The 18198-nt window shown below is 43.8% G+C and overlaps 1 protein-coding gene across 1 annotated transcript in view; it reads right to left on the bottom strand.

Annotated features, from left to right (window-relative positions):
* Positions 1 to 18198, bottom strand: part of DDX43 (DEAD-box helicase 43) — a 162207-nt gene that overhangs the window by 35136 nt on the left and 108873 nt on the right. Inside the window, exons 9-10 of the mRNA XM_040430038.1 lie at positions 7053 to 7194; positions 2915 to 3015 (exon numbers count right to left, since the gene is read on the bottom strand). Coding sequence (XP_040285972.1) covers positions 2915 to 3015; positions 7053 to 7194 — 243 coding nt within the window. The remainder of the gene's footprint in view (positions 1 to 2914; positions 3016 to 7052; positions 7195 to 18198) is intronic.

The raw sequence follows: 18198 nt of genomic DNA, 5'->3' as shown, positions 1-18198 counted from the left end.
AGGGCTCTTTCACACTTGCGTTCTTGTCTTCCGGCATAGAGTTCCGTCGTCGGGGCTCTATGCCGGAAGAATCCTGATCAGGATTATCCTAATGCATTCTGAATGGAGAGAAATCCGTTAAGGATGCATCAGGAGGTCTTCAGTTCCGGAACGGAACGTTTTTTGGCCGGAGAAAATACCGCAGCATGCTGCGCTTTTTGCTCCGGCCAAAAATCCGGAACACTTGCCGCAAGGCCGGATCCGGAATTAATGCCCATTGGAAGGCATTGATCCGGATCCGGCCTTAAACTAAACGTCGTTTCGGCGCATTGCCGGAGCCGACATTTAGCTTTTTCTGAATGGTTACCATGGCTGCCGGGACGCTAAAGTCCTGGCAGCCATGGTAAAGCGTAGTGGGGAGCAGGGGAGCAGCATACTTACAGTCCGTGCGGCTCCCGGGGCGCTTCAGAGTGACGTCAGGGCGCCCCAAGCGCATGGATCATGTGATCGCATGGATCACGTCATCCATGCGCATGGGGCGCTCTGACGTCATTCTGGAGCGCCCCGGGAGCCGCACGGACTAAGTATGCTGCTCCCCGCTCCTACTATGGCAACCAGGACTTTAATAGCGTCCTGGGTGCCATAGTAACACTGAAAGCATTTGGAAGACTGTTCCGTCTTCAAATGCTTTCAGTACACTTGCGTTTTTCCAGATCCGGCGGGCACCTCCGGCAACGGAAGTGCACGCCGGATCCCAACAACGCAAGTGTGAAAGAGGCCTAACTTGATTGACAGTTTTTGTCCCAACAGTGAGATAAGCAAATGTTAGCAACTTTTATTGGACCCCTTACAAAACATTTACAGCTGAATACATCAGTAATTTCACTGGTCAGCAGTCACCACATTTATTAATACAGTTAAAAGGTACACTAAAAGTAAAGCAAATGTACAGAACTGAGTAACTATACGGTAGCATATGGTTGCTATTTGTTTCCATGCTTCCCTGTTTAGTTCTGGAACGTGTAGCGCCTATGGGGTATCAAAACAAACCTGCTAATGGCTAACTCTTCAGCCCAGAAGTGCATGTGCATTTCTAATATATACAACTGCATCCAAATGTATAACTCAGATACATGTCCCAAAGCCCAAAAATCTAGAGCAGGGATGGGCCAACCTGAGGCTCTCCAGCTGTTGCAAAACTACAATTGCCAGCATGGGACAGTATACTCTATATTCTCTCTCATATTACACTGCACAAAAAAATAAAGGGAACACAAAAATAACATCCTAGATCTGAATAAAATAAATATTCTTCTGAAATACTTTGTTCTTTACATAGTTGAATGTGCTGACAACAAAATCACACAAATTAAAAAATGGAAATCAAATTTTTCAACCCATGGAGGTCTGGATTTGAAGTCACCCTCAAAATTAAAGTGGAAAAATACACTACAGGCTGATCCAACTTTGATGTAATGTCCTTAAAACAAGTCAAAATGAGGCTCAGTAGTGTGTGTGGCCTCCACGTGCCTGTATGACCTCCCTACAACGCCTGTGCATGCCCCTGATGAGGTGGCGGACGGTCTCCTGAGGGATCTCCTCCCAGACCTGGACTAAAGCATCTGCCAACTCCTGGACAGTCTGTGGTGCAATGTGACGTTGGTGGATAGAGCGAGACATCATGTCCCAGATGTGCTCAATTGGATTCAGGTCTGGGGAACGGACGGGCCAGTCCATAGCATCAATGCCTTTGTCTTGCAGGAACTGCTGACACACTCCAGCCACATGAGGTCTAGCATTGTCTTGCATTAGGAGGAACCCAGGGCCAACCGCACCAGCATATGGTCTCACAAGGGGTCTGAGGATCTCATCTCGGTACCTAATGGCAGTCAGGCTACCTCTGGCGAGCACATGGAGGGCTGTGCGGCCCTCCAAAGAAATGCCACCCCACACCATTACTGACCCAATGCCAAACTGGTCATGCTGGAGGATGTTGCAGGCAGCAGAACGTTCTCCACGGCGTCTCCAGACTCTGTCACATGTGCTCAGTGTGAACCTGCTTTCATCTGTGAAGAGCACAGAGCGCCAGTGGCGAATTTGCCAATCTTGGTGTTCTCTGGCAAATGCCAAACGTCCTGCACGGTGTTGGGCTGTAAGCACAACCCCCACCTGTGTACGTCGGGCCCTCATATCACCCTCATGGAGTCTGTTTCTGACCGTTTGAGCAGACACATGCACATTTGTGGCCTGCTAGAGGTCATTTTGTAGGGCTCTGGCAGTGCTCCTCCTGTTCCGCCTTTGTGCAAGGAGGAGGTAGCGGTCCTGCTGCTCGGTTGTTGCCCTCCTCCACGTCTCCTGATGTACTGGCCTGTCTCCTGGTAGCGCCTCCATGCTATGGACACTACGCTGACAGACACAGCAAACCTTCTTGCCACAGCTCGCATTGATGTGCCATCCTGGATAAGCTGCACTACCTGAGCCACTTGTGTGGGTTGTAGACTCCGTCTCATGCTACCACTAGAGTGAAAGCACCGCCAGCATTCAAAAGTGACCAAAACATCAGCCAGGAAGCATAGGAACTGAGAAGTGGTCTGTGGTCACCACCTGCAGAACCACTCCTTTATTGGGGTTGTCTTGCTAAATGCCTATAGTTTCCACCTGTTGTCTATCCCATTTGCACAACAGCATGTGAAATTGATTGTCACTCAGTGTTGCTTCCTAAGTGGACAGTTTGATTTCACAGAAGTGTGATTGACTTGGAGTTACATTGTGTTGTTTAAGTGTTCCCTTTATTTTTTTGAGCAGTGTATTTGAAGTATGTACTGTAGTGTACTTACCCTAATAAATAGCTAACGAACAAGGTGCAAAAGTGAAAATAATAATAATAATAAATAAAAAAGTTATATTCTGACATAAATCAGATAAATCCACTTACCTAGTCATTACAGTTTGCCTGTCAGGGCGAATGTCAATTAATATTTTCATAATCTGTGGTTCAAACCCCATATCCAACATCCGATCTGCTTCATCTAAAACCTATCAGGGATGAAAAAGATGATTGGTGGCACCGTGCAAAGCCTATTTCTATAGACATAACTTGAGTCTACAACATACTTGCAGGAAGGTCAAACATTATGCGTCCATAAAAGAAAATCTGTCACCAGGACAGCGCCCGTAAATTAAGAAAATACATAATCTAATGGACCTCTTGATCAGGGTCACAAACTTCCATTATAGCTGGTGCACAATAAGCAAAAGCCCTTCTTGGCCCGGATGGGTTAAGAGCAGGCCACCGGGCAAACGGCAGCCTTGCCGTACCAGTAGTGTAATCTCTGCTGTGCACACTGCGAGCATTCAACTTTTTTTTACACATATTGTACTCCCATACATTTCAGGCTCTGCTTATGATCAGACCGCACTTTAATGTTTGCATTTCATCTGCTTTCTCTTCCTCTATGCTATTAACCCCACAATGCCTCAGCACAGCGTCACAGTCATCCTGTTCATCATCGCTGTGGGACAGGTCATTAATAACAGACAACATAGCTGGTCTCCTGTGAGAAGCCTGTGTGGAACGGTTTATGCAGTTTCAATATACATTGCAACTATCTCATTTTTAACCCCTTAATAACCAAAAGAATGCTTAGCTTTGTTTTCCTCCTCCCTTACTTCCAAAATCATATGAGGGTTTCTTTGTTGCAGGGCAAAGTGTATTCTTAATGGCACCATTTAACTTACCATAAATTTTATTGGAAAATGGGAAAACATTCTTTGGGGGAGGGGGGTGAAATAAAAACAACCATAATTGTCATTGTTTTTACGGCTTTCAGTGTGCACTAAAAATGACATGACCTTATTCCAGGGGTCTGAATGATTACAACAAAACCAAATTTACTAAGTTTTTAAAATCACCATATTCTGACAGCAAAAACTTTTATCTTTTTTTCTACAAAGCTGTGTTAGGGCTTGTTTTTTTGCAGGGTGAGTTCTAGTTTTTATTGGTACCATTTTAGGGTACATGTGGGTTTTTGATAATTTTTTGATTACATTTTTTTGAGGGACAAGGTGACACAGCTTCACGGGCATTTAGATATGACCGCGCTGGGAACCTTCACGTTCATGAGAGCCCCACGATTCACTATAAGGACTGCAATTAGAGGACAGAGCGAGCCCCCTCCTTCTGACTAGCCATTTAGATACTGCTGTAGCTACTGAGGATGGCATCCGAAGGGGTCAAATGACTGGGGTCAGAGTTATGTTCAATCCCGGTCATTGCGGCTGGGTATCTGCTGTATTATAAAGCCGCCAACAGCCACATATGAAGCGGGACCACCTCGTGAGCCAGCTTCATACATGCCCCACCCACTCATGATGGTTATATGATGGGTCATTAAAGGGAGTCTGTCACCACATTTGGGCATATTAGACTGATCAAATAGTGTTATATGTGCCACCCAGAACTTAAAAACTGTACCTTTGTTGTAGAAAACGGACCTTTCTTTTAGCCGAAAATGAACTTTTAACATTATGTTAATGAGCCCTCTCAAGTGCCCAGGGCGGCGTCTCAATCCTCCGAGCCCCAGGCAGCACCTCCTCCACGGCTCATAACCCCGCCCTCCGTGTGCCTCTGCCCGCCCGTTTACTCTCCTCCTCCTCTCTCCTTTTCCACTGCAGCTGCGCGGTCAAATTCGTAGCGGGCGCATGCGCAATGCGATGCCCGCTCCTGGCAGGGCATCGCAATACCTACTGCGCATGCGCCCGCTACGAATTTGACCGCGCAGCTGCAGTGGAAAAGGACAGAGGAGGGGAGTAAACGGGCGGGCAGAGGCACACGGAGGGCGGGGTTATGAGCCGTGGAGGAGGTGCTGCCTGGGGCTCGGAGGATTGAGACGCCGCCCTGGGCACTTGAGAGGGCTCATTAACATAATGTTAAAAGTTCATTTTCGGCTAAAAGAAAGGTCCGTTTTCTACAACAAAGGTACCGTTTTTAAGTTCTGGGTGGCACATAACACTATTTGATCAGTCTAATATGCCCAAATGTGGTGACAGACTCCCTTTAAGGTGTTCAAGTCCTGAAAATGGGATGTGGCCAAGATGGAAAATGAACCAAATTTATTAACGATATGCAAATATTGCTTACAGTATATGCTGCAATAAGTTGGTGTAAGAAGAGAGAACTGTCCAATATGTCTAGCAAGTTGAGCTAAATGTATCATACTACAACCACTATTTTCATAAATTTGGTGCAATGTGTGACAAAAATTTCCCTGCCAGAGACTGAAACTTTAAAGGGAATCTGTCATCTAGTTTGAGCATATTAAACTGTTAACATTGCAATGTTCAATAAAGTACCTTCATTCCAGCAAGGGTCTTTCTTTTATTCAAATTTTCATTTTGATCAAAAAGCGATTTTTCAAATATGCTAATTAAGCTTCAAGGTGCCCAGAGGGGCGTTATTCCTCTTCTCTAGTGCCCAGTAACGCCCCCCTGCAGTGCCCAGCCGGCCTTTATTTCAAGCCCAGCACGCTTCCTCATAAATGAATTTACTCCCACATCGGAGCCGAACGGCGGCGCCCCCTCCGCTACGTCATGTAATTTATTCACCCCACGATCCTTGTGTCCTCCTTACTTTCCCCAGAAATCTCGCACAGCCGCAGTATCGCCGACTGCTTGCAAAAGCCTCAATAGTGTCACTGGGCATGCGCAGAGCCCAGTGACGTAATCAGAGCACAGTTGCCTCAGGAGCCGTAGTATTGTACAGGCACAGGCAGTCGGCGATACTGCGGCTGCGCAAGATTTCTGGGGAAAGAAAGGAGGATGCAAGGATCGTGGGGTGAATAAATTACATGACGTAGCGGAGGGGGCGGCGCCGTTCGACTCCGATGTGGGAGTAAATTAATTTATGAGGAGGCGTGCTGGGCTTGAAATAAAAGGCAGACTGGGCACTGCAGGGGGGCGTTACATATTTTGCCAAGTCAAAGGAATATCTGCCAAGTACTGTCTGTGTGGTACATGTGACAACAATCTCCTGTATTCTTCATATGTCTGGGCTATGGGGTAGAGTGGCAAGACGAAAGCCTTTTCTTATGAACAAAAACATCCAAGCCAGGCTACATTTTTCAAAAACACATCTGAAGTCTCCCAAAAGCATGTGGGAAGAGGTGTTATGGCCTGATGAAACCAAGGTTGAACTTTTTGGCCATAATTCCAAAAGATATGTTTGGCGCAAAAACAACACTGCACATCACCAAAAGAACACCATACCCACAGCGAAGCATGGTGGTGGCAGCATCATGCTTGGGGGCTGTTTTTCTACAGCTGGAACTGGGGCCTTAGTTAAGCTAGAGGGAATTATGAACAGCTCCAAATAGCAGTCAATATTGGCACAAAACCTTCAGGCTTCTGCTAGAAAGCTGAACATGAAGAGGAACTTCATCTTTCAGCATGACAACGACCCAAAGCATACATCCAAATCAACAAAGGAATGGCTTCACCAGAAGAAGATTAAAGTTTTGGAATGGCCCAGCCAGAGCCCAGACCTGAATCCGATTGAAAATCTGTGGGGTGATCTGAAGAGGGCTGTGCACAGGAGATGCCCTCGCAATCTGACAGATTTGGAGTGTTTTTGCAAAGAAAAGTGGGCAAATCTTGCCAAGTCAAAATGTGCCATGCTGATAGACTCATACCCAAAAAGACTGAGTGCTGTAATAAAATCAAAAGGTGCTTCAACAAAGTATTAGTTTAAGGGTGTGCAGACTTATCCAACCATATATTTTTTCTTCCCTCTACCTAAAAGATTTCAGTTTGTTTTTCAATTGAGTTGTACAGTTTATAGGTCACATTAAAGGTGGAAAACGATCTGAAATTATTTATCTGTCTCATTTTTTTACATCACAGAAACATGACATTTTAAACAGGGGTGTGTGGACTTTTTATATCCACGGTATGTGAAGGAGGCCCAATAGTGGCGCTCTTGATGTATACCTTATTACGGATGTTTTATCCTTACAGTAAGGCAATTTCTGCAGATATGTCTTCTAAAGTTTCATACAAAAAACAAACCAAAAACTCACCAAGTAGGTTATACTTTTTAGAGTAACAAAGTTGTTCATCTGCAAGTCGTTTAGCCTCCCTGGAGTGGCAATAATAATATCCACTCCCTTTGTAACCAAATTTATTTGGTTTTTACGATCTCCACCACCATAAATGCAAATGCTAAAACACAAACAGATGCAAAATTTCATAGTAAATTCAACAATGAAACTGGGTTCACAGCACAAACTTTCAATAATGGTCTAAAAATTAGTTTTATCATTATAGCCCAAATAAACATTTAGGGGAGGAATCAGCAACCTCAGGCACCCCAGCTGTTCCGAAACTACAACTCCCAGGGAGTTATTCTGATTTCCTGATTAGGGGAAAAAAATTCCTTCCCGACTCCAAAGTGGGGAAAATTGGCTTCTACCTCACAGCTTTTTTTTGCCTCAGACCTCATGCACACGGCCGTGTCCATGGTATCCCGGCCTGGCATCCTGCTGAGACCAGGAGCGCACGGAGTCATTGGTTGCTATGACGCCGCTGCACTACAGTAATACACTCGTATAGATCATACCAGTGTATTACTGTAGTGCAGTGGCGGCATGAAGCGCACGGCGTCATAGCAACCAATGACTGCGTGTGCTCCTGCTCTCAGCAGGATGCCAGGCCAGGATACCACAGACCGCTCACGGCTGTGTTCCACAACCGTGTGCATGAGGCCTTAATCTGGATCAACTTGCAGGATAACAGGCTGAACTGGATGGACCGATGTCTTTTTTCAGCCTTAGGCTACTTTCACACTAGCGTTCAGAGCGGATCCGTCTGGGGTCTGCCCAGACGGATCCGCTCATATAATACAGACTTTGGATCCGTTCAGAACGGATCTGTCTGCATTATATTGTAGAAAAAATTCAAAAGTAGCTTCAGACGGATCCGTCCAGACTTTACATTGAAAGTCAATGGGGGACGGATCAGTTTGAAAATTGAGCCATATAGTGTCAAATTCAAACGGATCCGTCCCCATTGACTTACATTGTAAGTCTGGACGGATCCGTTTGCCTCCGCACGGCCAGGCGGACACCCGAACGCTGCAAGCAGTGTTCAGGTGTCCGCTTGCTGAGCGGAGCGGAGGCTGAACGCTGCTAGACTGATGCATTCTGAGCGGATCCGCATCCACTCAGAATGCATTGGGGCAGTACGGATGCGTTCGGGGCCGCTTGTGAGCCCCTTCAAACGGAGCTCACAGGCGGAGCCCCGAACGCTAGTGTGAAAGTAGCCTTATATACTATGTTACCATGTCCCACAGTACTTCATTCACTTCTATGTGAGTTCGAATAACAGATGAGCATGTTTGCATGCTGGGAGTTGTAGTTTCACAGCAGCTGGAGAGCTGAAGGTTGCTGATCCCTGATTTAGGCTAATTTCACACGGACGATGTTTGCATCCAGATGCAGTCCATTTTTACAAAGGACAGCAAAACGACTGACACCAACATTTTAAGTCATAGATAGGTTTATTCACTGACCATGTGTCCTTTCAGGAAAATCTCAGCATGCTTTATCTGCAGCAATTTTTCCATTCGAGTCAGTCAGAAAAAAAACAAAAAAAAAGGAGAAAAAACAAACAAAAAAACCAAAACCCTTGACCGCTGATGGACAGCATCAGCTGTCAGCATGCATCAGCATGCGGTGTATCAAAAACTGATGACATCCAAGTGGAAAAGATGCAAGAACTTGACAGATTTGTAAATAACACTAAAGTAAACTGAAGTAGAACTTTCACACGTCTGTCTGTATTTTGTTTGTAAAAATCAGACCTGCAATATACAGATCGCTTGCGTGTGAATTCCTTATTTTTCTCATTCCCATCCATAAAAACGCACAAGAATAAGACTTACTCTATATTCTAAGGGCTACATGTGTGGATGGTCCCACAGAAATTAATGGTGTGCTATTGTCATCTAACTGCATTGTTACTGCTCCTGGTGGTGGAACAATCTTTTTCTTCTTGTATTCTACAACTTACAACCTGTTCTCACATTCCCTAATAGCTCAGTGTGTTATCCGTTTTATTCCCGAGTGAAAGGTCACTGGTTTGAATCCAGGAGCAGCCATGAAGAATATTTTCCAAGAAAAGAGAAACCGCATCATCAAGCCCATCGATAGCGGTATTTCAGCCAAGAAAATTGCCAAACTGCATCATGTGAGTGCCATGACAGTTGGAAGAATACGAAATTAAGTCCATTCACCCATTCCAAAGCCAAGAGGTGGACATCCAGGCAAAATATTGGAGTCAACAAGTTGGCTCATCACAAGGTCTATCAGTTCAGGTGCGAGATGGAGGTGGCTCGTATGCTTCGTAATAGTGAGATCACAGACGTCCATGCAAGCGATGTGCATTACACAAGTCTGCAATGGTGGCCCGAAAAAAGGTGAAGAAGCCTCAACTTCAATATTGTCATAAGAAGCGTTGGCTTTAGTTCACCAAAAAGTACGAACAGTGGACAAGTAGAAGATTGGAAATGGGTGATTTTGACAGATGGGATGAAAGTCAATAGACTGGGCTCAAATGGGTCTGGAAGGGAAAAAAGAGCTAACAGATTAAGAAACTGAATGAACCATCAAGTTCGGGGAAGGAAGCCTGATGATATGGGGTTGTTTCATAGTCAAAGCCGTCGGATACATGAGCAGGATATCTATGGTGGTCTCAGTGCTGAGCTACATGCGAGTATCCTACAAGAAGAGTTACTTCGTACACGAGTACTATGGGTATGAAGAGGACCATATAGTGTTCCAGCAGGACAACAATCCGAAGCACACGTCGAGATTGGCGAAGAAATGGTTCAATGACAATGAAGTAAAGGTGCTGGATTGGCCCCCCCACAGTCCCCAGACCTCAACACAAAGAAATACTTGTGGGTAGAGTTGAAGAAAAAGCTGTATTGTTACCTAAGTTAGTCGACCAGTATGTACCAACATTGGGAACGTGTGAATCTGATCGAGAGCATGCCCAGAAGGATTCAGGCAGTGTTGAAAGCTAAAAAAGGTGGATTTACGAAATACTAACAAAATAATGAAAATTAAAAATGTAGAATTTTAGGAGCAAAACAGTAACAATGCAGTTACATGACAAGAATCTGCATAACTAATCATATGCTAAATAGTTGCTAGTCCAATTTATGCATGAGATAGCCAAGATGATTGTCTATAAAATAACGGATCGAAGCTGTAGTGAAATGGTGAGATATAGAGCCTGAAAATCAACCCTAGTAACATTGCTCAGGTGTATGCACTTGCTCAGTTTCATCCTCCATTGCAACCCTATCTATAGTCAAAAGGTAGGACACAGGGAGAGAGCTGCTACAGAAAGGACACACCACTGAGAAATGTAAAGATTAAATTATGGTAAAGCCCCTTTAACCCCTTCAGGACCCTGCCATTTTTCACCTTAAGGACCAGGCCATTTTTTGCAAATCTGACATGTCACTTTATGTGGTGATAACTTTAAAACCGCTTTTAACTTATCCAAGCCATTCGGAGATTGTTTTCTCATCACATATTGTACTTCATGACAGTGGTAAAATTGAGTAAAAAAAAAAAAAGGACAAATTTACCAAAGATTTGGAAAAATTTGCAAATTTCCAAATTTCAATTTCTCTACTTTTATAATAGATAGTAATACCTCCAAAAATAGTTATTACTTTACATTCCCCATATGTCTACTTCATGTTTGGATCATTTTGTGAATGCCATTTTATTTTTGAGGACGTTACAAGGCTTAGAAGTTTAGAAGCAAATCTTTAAATTTTTCTGAAAATTTCCAAAACCCACTTTAAGGACCAGTTCAGGTCTGAAGTCACTTTGAGGCTTACATAATAGAAACCACCCAAAAATGACCCCATTTTAGAAACTACACCCCTCTACACAACTGATTTTACAAACTTTGTTAACCCTTTAGGTGTTCCACAAGAATTAATGGAAATAAGAGGTAAAATGTCAAAATTTCACTTTTTGGGCAGATTTTATTTGAATCCATTTTTTCCAGTTACAAAGCAAGGGTTAACAGCCAAATAAAACTCAATATTTATGGCCCTGATTCTGCAGTTTATAGAAACACCCCATATGTGGTCGTACACTGCTGTATGGGCACTCGGTATTGCGCAGAAGGAAAGGAATGCCATATGGTTTTTGGAAAGCAGATTTCACTGGGATAATTTTAAGCTACCATGTCACATTTGAAGACCCCCTTGATACACCCCTAGAGTAGAAACTCCACAAAAGTGACCCAATTTTGGAAGCTACGGGATAAGGTGGCAGTTTTGTTGGTACTATATTAGGGTACATATGATTTTTGTTTGCTCTATATTACACTTTTTGTTAGGCAAGGTAACAAATAGCTGTTTTGGCCGTTTTTATTTTTTGTTATTTACAACATTCATCTGACAGGTTAGATCATGTGGTATTTTTATAGAGCAGGTTGTTACGGACGCGACAATACCAAAATATGACTACTTTAGTTGTTTATGTAAAACTGAAAAAGCATTTTAAAAAAATTTTTTTTTTTTTTTACTGTCTCCACATTCTGAAAGCCGGTTTCATTAATTTTTTTGGCGACTGTCTTCTGTAGGGGCTCATTTTTTTCAGGATGAGATGACTGTTTGATTGGTACTATTATAGGGTGCATATGACTTTTTGATCGCTTGCCATTACACTTTTTGTGATGTAAGGTAATAAAAAATTGCTTTTTTTTATACAGTTTGTATATTTATTTTTTTACGGTGTTCACCTGAGGTATTAGGTCATGTGATATTTTTATAGAGCAGGTTCTTATGGACGTGGCAATACCCAATATGTATACTTTTTTTTTTATTTACTCAAGTTTTACACAATAATAGCATTTAAAGGGAATCTGTCACCTGCTTTTAGCATTTTAAGCTGTCACCATTGCCATGTTCACTAAAGTACCTTATTTCCTGCAGTCATCTTCTTACTTTATTTCGTTTTGTCATTTTGATAAAAAAGCCCTTTTTATGATATGCTAATGAAGCTCCAAGGTGCCCAGAGGGGCGTTTTTTTCCTCTCTGGTGCCCAGTGACGCCCCCCTGCAGTGCCCAGCCCGCCTTAATTTGAATCCCAAGAACGCCTCCTGATCCTGAAATAACCTCCCACAGCCCCGGCAAACGGTTTCGCCCCCTCCCCACGTCATTTTCTACCTTCTAGAAATGCCCCGTCCTCCTTCCTGTCTGTGGCCAGAATTCTCGCGAAGGCGCTGTACCGCCTGCGGCCTGCGCGATCATCAACCTCCTCAGGGCAACGTGCTCAGATTACGTCACTGGGCTCGGCGCATGCCCAGTGAAACTTTTGAGGCTGTTGCCTTCAGGAGCTTGATGATCGCGCAGGCCGCAGACGGTACTGCGCCTGTGCAAGATTTCTGGCCGCCGACAGGAAGGACGGGGCATTTCTAGAAGGTAGAAGATGACGTGGGGAGGGGGCGGAAACGTTTGCCGGGGCTGTGGGAGGTTATTTCAGGATCAGGAGGCGTTCTTGGGATTCAAATTAAGGCGGGCTGGGCCCTGCAGGGGGGCGTCACTGGGCACCAGAGAGGAAAAAAAACATCCCTCTGGGCACCTTGGAGCTTCATTAGCATATCATAAAAAGGGCTTTTTTTTATCAAAATGACAAAACGAAATAAAGTAAGAAGACGACTGCAGGAAATAAGGTACTTTAGTGAACATGGCAATGGTGACAGCAGGTGACAGATTCCCTTTAAAAAACAAAAAAAACAATGTTTTAGTGTCTCCATATTCTGAGCCATAGTTTTTTTTTATTTTTTGGGCGATCGTCTTAGGTAGGGGCTCATTTTTGAGGTGACGGTTAGATTGGTACTATTTTGGCGGGCATACGCCTTTTTGATCGCTTGATGTTGTACTTTTAGTGATGTAAAGGTGACAATTTTTTTATTTATTTAGCAGTTTCTATTTTTTGACGGTGTTCATCTGAGGGGTTAGGTCATGTGATATGTTTATAGAGCCGGTTGATACGGACGAGGCGATACCCAATATGTCTTTTTCTTTTTTTTTTCTTCAATTTTTACTTTATTTGGGGGAAATTACTTTCTAGAAACTTTTAATTTTTGGGGTGGAAAACTATTTTTTCAACTTTTCTTTTCACTTGAATTTTTTTGTCCCACTTTGGGACTTCAACATTTGGGGGTCTGATCCCCTTTACAATGCATTCCAATACTTCTGTATTGGAATGCATTGGCTGTATGTGTAATAGTGTGTATTACAGGGGGCTGGATCTCACAGGCTCTCTACCGGAAGGCAGCCCCGGTGCCAAAGGAAGGCATCGCGCTGCCTTCCATGCCATCGGGTCCCCGTCACAGCAGCACAGGGACCCAATGGCAGCTTCAATTCCCGTGAGGACATCGCATGTGCCGCGGTCAGCGCTGACCACGGCACATCAAGGGTTAATGCGCCGGCATCGGTGATTTCACCGATGCTGGCGCATGCAGCAGGGGTCTGGCTATCAGTGACTGCCGGACCGCTGCTGCTAATCAGACGGACCCAGCTCCTGAACCCGCACGATCAGCGCACCGTACATGTACCGCGCTGGTCCTCTACGGGTTAAGGCCATAGCTTAATTTATTTATTTTTTTCATCTCTGCATTTCTGTCAACATAGTCATTAGGGATGAGCGAATCAACTTCGGATGGATTCGTATAAAACTTTGTTTCAATACTGTATGGAGCGAGTGCTTCGTACAGTATTAGAATGTATTGGCTCCGATGAACCGAAGTTATTATTTCGCGAAGTCTCGTGGGAGTTTGCGGAAAAACTTCATAAATTGATTTCTATTGTAAAAAAAAAAAAAAAACATTTCCCGAACTCTGGTTCGGTTCCAAGGTACCACAGGTTTTTTACAGTAGAAATCAATTTGTGAAGTTATTACGCAAAGTCTCAACAAGCAATAACTTCGGCTCATCGGAGCCAATGCACTAATACTGTACGGAGGAGCGCTCGCTCTGTATAGTATTGAAAAGGAGTTTTATGCGACTCCACAATAGTCATATGAGGGCTTGTTTTTGGGTGGAACGGATTCTATTTTTAATGCCACCATTTTCGGGTACATCTAAAAGTTTTAATTATCTTAAAAAATGTTGGGGTGATTGTATGAGAACCAGCATTCTGCCACTGTTTTCAGGGTTTCGTTTTCATGGTATTCACTGTGCAGTACAACTGACGTGTTAAAGGGAATAACTAACAGTAAGCGCTGGCATGGGGATGAAGAGTTATGGAAATTCCCCAACAGCAAGAGCTCCGCTGTCTCCACAACTCCCATAGCAGTGAATGCAAGCAATGCAAACAGTGAAGAAGTAAGCTACCCTTTTCCCCATAACTTTCAGGTTACTCCTGCTTACTGTAGGTTATTCCCATCTTGGCCATGAAAAGACAAGATCGGTAAACACCTTTAACTTTATTCTGTGGGTCAGTACTATAATGCAGATACCAAACGTATACAGTTTTTGTTATGCTTAATTACTTTTAACCCCTTAGTGACCAAGCCTGTTTGGGCCTTTATGACCAAGCGTTTTTTTTCCTTTTTTCATGGTCTCGTTCCAAGAGCTATAACTTTATTTTTTCGTCTATATAGCTTAATGAGGGCTTATTTTTTACGGGACAAGTTGTCGTTTTTAATGGCTCCATTTTGGGGTACACAACTTTCTGATTAACTTTTATTAACTCTTTCTGGGAGGGAGATGGGGAAAAATAGCAATACTGCCACTGTGTTTTTACATTATAAATTTTATGGCGTTCATTTTTCGGTACAAATAACATAATATCTTTATTCTCTGGGTCAGTACGATATTCTCTGGGTCAGTACGATTACAGTGATACTAAATACTTAATTTTGTTTACGTTTTACTACTTTCTTTGCAATAAAACCCCTTTTATTAACCAAAAAAATGATTTTGCATTGCCACTTCACAAGACCCATAACTTTTTTTTTTTTTTTTGAAAGACTACTTGTATTTTTCATTGGTATGATTTTGGAGTAAATGCCGCTTTTTGATCACTTATTACGTTTTTTTCGGTGGAAACTAAGAATAAATTTGAAATTCTGTCTTTTTATTTTTACGGCGTTCACCATAGGGGATAATTTATGTAATATTTATGTAGTCCCGGTCGTTACGGACGCGGCAATACCAAACATCTTTTTGCAATTTTTTTCATTGAAAAGCGTATTTTCAACGGAAAAAAAACTTTATTTTATGGAATTTTTAAAATTTTATAAATGTGTATTTTTTTTCTATTTTTTTTTTTACTACTTAATAGTCCCACAAGGGGACTATAATATACAGTATTTTGATTGCTTTTAAAATGTAATGCATTATCTCTATAATGCATTGCATTTCAATAGCAATGCTATTCAAACATTGACCAGCAGGCTGCGCCAGAGAGGCACAACCTGCTGGAGACAATTGAAGACAGGCTCAGGGCCCTGATCGGAAGCAAGGTAAGCTTCCCAACACATCAGCACCCCGCGATCGCATTTTCGGGGTGCTGATGGGAGACAGAGGGAGTCCGCTCCCTCTGTCACCACTTTACATGCAGCGGGCGCCATTGCGCCCGGCAAGTAAAGGGTTAAACAGCCCGGATCGGCACTCTTGTCGGTCCGGGCTGTTAGAGCAGGGCCCCGGCTCTCATGTGAGAGCCAGGTCCGCGCTCCCCGCTGCCGTAAAAACGCGCCTAAGGCCCCTTAGGCTGGGTTCACACTTGAGCGTTTTACAGCGCGTTCAAACGCGCTGTAAAACGCTCAACACATGAAAACCAATGCTTCCCTATGGCCCTGGTTCTCACTTGAGCGTTTTACAGCGCTGAAAAACGCGCTGTAAAACGCCCTACGCTCAAACAAGTACTTGAGCTTCTTTGGGGCGTTTTGACGCGCGTTTGTGGCCATAGGACATTGCAGTCAATCACACAAACGCGCGTCAAACGCGCGTTTACTATTGCAAAAAACGCTCGTCAAAAACGCTCGTTAAACGCGCATATCAAAGACGCTCAGGTCTGAACCCAGCCTTAGTGACCGCCGTAAAAACACGTATGGGTGGTCACTAAGGGGTTAAAATACAATTTTTTTTTTATATAAAAAATAAAATAGCCTTTTTATTACCATACTCTTAACCTTAGATTTTTCTTTTGACCGAGATGTAATGGTTTATTTATCTTATTTTCGCATTCACTGTGGTCTCAAATAACAAGATTTTTCCAATACAGCAATACCCATTATACTCAGCATTTTTCTAACTATTTTTATACATAAGGAAAAGGAGGGCTTTTTTTTTTACTTATAAAGCTAATACTAGTATGCATTAGATGCCGGGAGCAGGGAAGAAGAGCTGCAAGAGCTTCCGATACTCAGCCTCCCTGGTAGTCTTGCTAGGGCCTGCACTCCTGTCCTGACCCCGTACAGCGTCAGGACATAGTACGCACACTATGACCTGATGCTGCACGCAGTCAGGTGACAGTGCAGCGCGACGCCGGACCCGTAGCGGTGCAGGAGAGGTAAGGAAGATTTTAATTTTAGTCTGATGGTGTCACATAGTGATGTGGGAACACCACACTGACAACAGGAGGGAAGGGAAAAGGAACTAGGCCTCAAAGCTAGGGAAAGGGAAACTGACACCACCGATGGAAACACTAATCCTAGCCCTGACTCCTATCCGTATGAACGGACCTTGAGGGTAGGAATGTTCATACACTGGTACCCAAGACTCTGGAAACCCTGAATTGCCCTGGAGTGTCTGGGCTTGAGACGTCCTGTTCCTTGCATACGGGAAAAGCCGGAATTAGTACTTACCGGTAATTCATTTTCCATGAGATCACCACGACGGCCATACAAGGAGATTGACCCCTGACCTCTGTAGGGGCAGGAAGCAGAGAAAGGTTTAAATGTTCCCCTCCCACCACCAAACACCAGTGCTTCCAAAATATCAGAGTAAAGGGTGGTGGCTACACACGTGAAAAAATAAATAAACAGGAGAAGATATTTCATCATATCAACTCCCGGGTAACAAATAGGGAGGGAAATACGGGCCGTCGTGGTGATCTCATGGAAAATGAATTACCGGTAAGTACTAATTCCGGCTTTCCATATCATCACCACGACGGCCATACAAGGAGGTATATCAAATATGAATCTATGGGCGGGACACAGACTGAAGAACCCCCTGTCCGAAGGCCATGTCAGTCTTTTTAAAAAGATCCAACCTATAATGTTTGGCAAAAGTATGGATACTGGACCAAGTGGCTGCTCTACAGATCTCCTCTAGGGAGACACCCGCTCTTTCTGCCTGAGAAGAAGACATTGCCCTGGTAGAGTGGGCTTTGATATCGCCAGGGCAAGAAAGATTCTGTAGGGAATAACAGGAGGTGATGGTGGCTTTGATCCATCTAGCAATGGAGGACTTGGAAACTTTCTGACCCTTGTTTCTTCCTCCAAACTGAACAAAGGCAATCTGACTTCCTAAAGTCTTTAGTGGTCTCTAAATAATCCAGTACTGCCCGTCTGACATCAAGTGAATGAAGGGTAGATTCCCAATCGTTAGATGGGTTATTAAACAAGGAAGGGAGGGTGATCTCCTGGTCCTTATGAAATTTCGAGACCACCTTTGGTAGAAAACACGGGTCAAGTTTTAGGACTATCCTGTCATCCAGGACCTGTAGGTAAGGCTCTCTAATTGAAAGGGCCTGTAGTTCACTTATTCTCCTGGCTGAGGTGATGGCAACCAGGAATGCAGTCTTGAAGGATCTGTGTTTCAAAGAGCAGTCACTCAGAGGTTCAAATGGAGGATGCGATAGCCCCCTAAGGACGATATCTAGATCCCAGGAAGGTACATGAGACTTTAGGGTCGGACGTAGCCTTGTTGTTGCCTTCATGAAGCGTTTTATCCACCTATGGCCTGCCAGCTCGGTGTCGTAAAAGCAACTAAGGGCTGATACTTGTACCCTGAGTGTGGATGGTCTTAATCCCATCTCGAAACCTCTTTGTAGGAAATCCAGAATCATCTGGATGTTTGGGGATGAGGTATTCGGTGAAGGCAAACCTGACCATGAGCAGAAACGCTTCCAGATCTTTAGTTAAATTGAAAATTTCACCTTTTTGGAAGCCTTTAGAGTTG

The sequence above is a fragment of the Bufo bufo genome, chromosome 4, assembly GCF_905171765.1.
Source record: "Bufo bufo chromosome 4, aBufBuf1.1, whole genome shotgun sequence".
In the NCBI taxonomy this organism is placed as follows: Eukaryota; Metazoa; Chordata; class Amphibia; order Anura; family Bufonidae; genus Bufo; species Bufo bufo.
The sequence above is the reverse complement of the archived record's forward strand: the minus strand, read 5'-3'. Positions and strand labels throughout refer to the sequence as shown.